This window comes from Diabrotica undecimpunctata, chromosome 1 (assembly GCF_040954645.1).
Source record: "Diabrotica undecimpunctata isolate CICGRU chromosome 1, icDiaUnde3, whole genome shotgun sequence".
NCBI lineage: Eukaryota > Metazoa > Arthropoda > Insecta > Coleoptera > Chrysomelidae > Diabrotica > Diabrotica undecimpunctata.
Window position 1 is genome coordinate 116,142,229 of NC_092803.1, and position 1,703 is coordinate 116,143,931.

At 34.6% G+C, this 1,703-nt stretch overlaps 1 protein-coding gene across 1 annotated transcript; it reads right to left on the minus strand.

Annotated features, from left to right (window-relative positions):
- Positions 1-701: 701 nt before the first annotated feature.
- Positions 702-1,436, minus strand: LOC140434541 (uncharacterized). Its single transcript, XM_072522886.1, has one exon. The coding sequence runs from the start codon at positions 1,434-1,436 to the stop codon at positions 702-704; it is 735 nt and encodes a 244-aa protein (XP_072378987.1).
- Between the last annotated feature and the right edge of the window lie 267 nt (positions 1,437-1,703).

Sequence of the window (1,703 nt, forward strand, 5' to 3'; positions counted from 1 at the left end):
TTTGTGCTTGAATTGAGTGCTAATAATAAAAGTATTGGTTGCTGCTGCTAGATTACATATTCTCCTGCCATTGTTATTCGTATTTTGATGGATCGTTTCTTTTCCTGCGATTTCTCTGTTCGTGTCTTCTTTCCCTATCTTTGCGTTGAAGTCTCCTAGCAGGATTAGTATGTCGTTCTTTGGTATTTCTTCGTACAATTCTTCAAGTTTCTCATAGAATTCATTCTTTTCTTTTTCAGGAGCATTCTCAGTAGGGGCATATATGTTGACAAATGTTAAATTTGCTTGTTTATTTTTCATTCTAATATATGATATTCTTCCATCAACCGCTTTAAAGTTAATAATCTTGTCTCTTACGCTATTACTAACTAGAAAGGCAGTTCCATTGCGCCCCTGTTTGCTTTCTCCTGCGTAGTACATTGTGTAATTTCTTCTAGCAATCATCCCTTCTCCTGCCCACCTTATTTCTTGTAGCGCTAGTATTCCCATCTTGTATTTTATCATTTCTTTTGCCAACTCCTCCATTTTGCCTGGTCTTAGAAGTGTTTTGATATTCCACGTTCCTATTCTTATTTTTCTATTTTTGTTTTTTGCTTTATTTTGTTTTGTTTTGTTTTTGCGTCTTTTCTTACAAAACAGTTTCATGTCCGTATTCATTGCCAACTCCGTTATACTGTCGCCGTCTTTTGTTATATTTTTTGTTAGTTTTTTGACGCCATTTTCATCAATTTTCCTCTTGGATCTATATTATCAGATATGGGAGATCTGTCGTTTATTGTCCTAGCGTTACCTTTCTTCTCTTCAGGTTTCTTCCAATAATTTACATCTATGCCTTCTAGTTGCTCCAGTGAGAACGGTTCACCATTTATCCATAATTTATTGTATTTTATTGCGGCTGTGTGTCCTTCCTGGCGTACCATTTTCATGAGCTGAAGAAGATGCTTCCTTTCTTGTAGTATTTTCTTCGGGAAGTCCTCATTGATATATATTTTAGTTCCTCTTAGGTTTTTGGCAGCCTTCAGAATTTCCATTCTCGTAGCTTCCTTTTTCATTTCTAATATGATGGGTCTGGGTACATTTTGGGGATCACCTTGTCTGCCTATTCTTCTCATCTCTACCAGTTCTTCATCTAGGTTTGTTTGCACGCCGATTTTTTTCATTATCCCCTTTATCTTATTTATCGTCTCTTGTTCGCTTTCTGTTTGGTTTTCTTCGACCCCCTGTATTACTATGTTTTTTCTTCTAGCTTGTCTTTCCAGTATTTCGATTCTAACTTCTTGTTCTGTGATTTTAGTTCTCATTGCTTTGTTATCTGCCTTCAACTGTTCGTTTTCTTTATTTAATTTATCCAGGTCTATTTGCATTTTATCTATTTTGCTTTCGATTCTTACATTTCTTTCGTCGATTTTCTCTAATTTTGCTAGTATCTGCTCCATTGTACCGCGGTAAGGGTGTCTGCCCAATCGACTTGTCGGAGCTTCAACCCTTCTCAGCACTTTAGAGTTATACTCAGATTTGGATTTTCGTAATAATGATTCGGCTTTAATGCAGAAATTTTTCAATAGCCGGCAACGTCGCTTTTATTTCAGACAGCACTTCAGCTCTGATCGGGATGTTTCTTATATATATATATATATATATATATATATATATATATATATATATATATATATATATATATATATATATATATATATATATAT

Bases quoted from the DNA above. Each gene is read 5' to 3' on its own strand.
- LOC140434541 (XM_072522886.1), bottom strand. From the start codon at position 1,436: ATGGAGCAGATACTAGCAAAATTAGAGAAAATCGACGAAAGAAATGTA.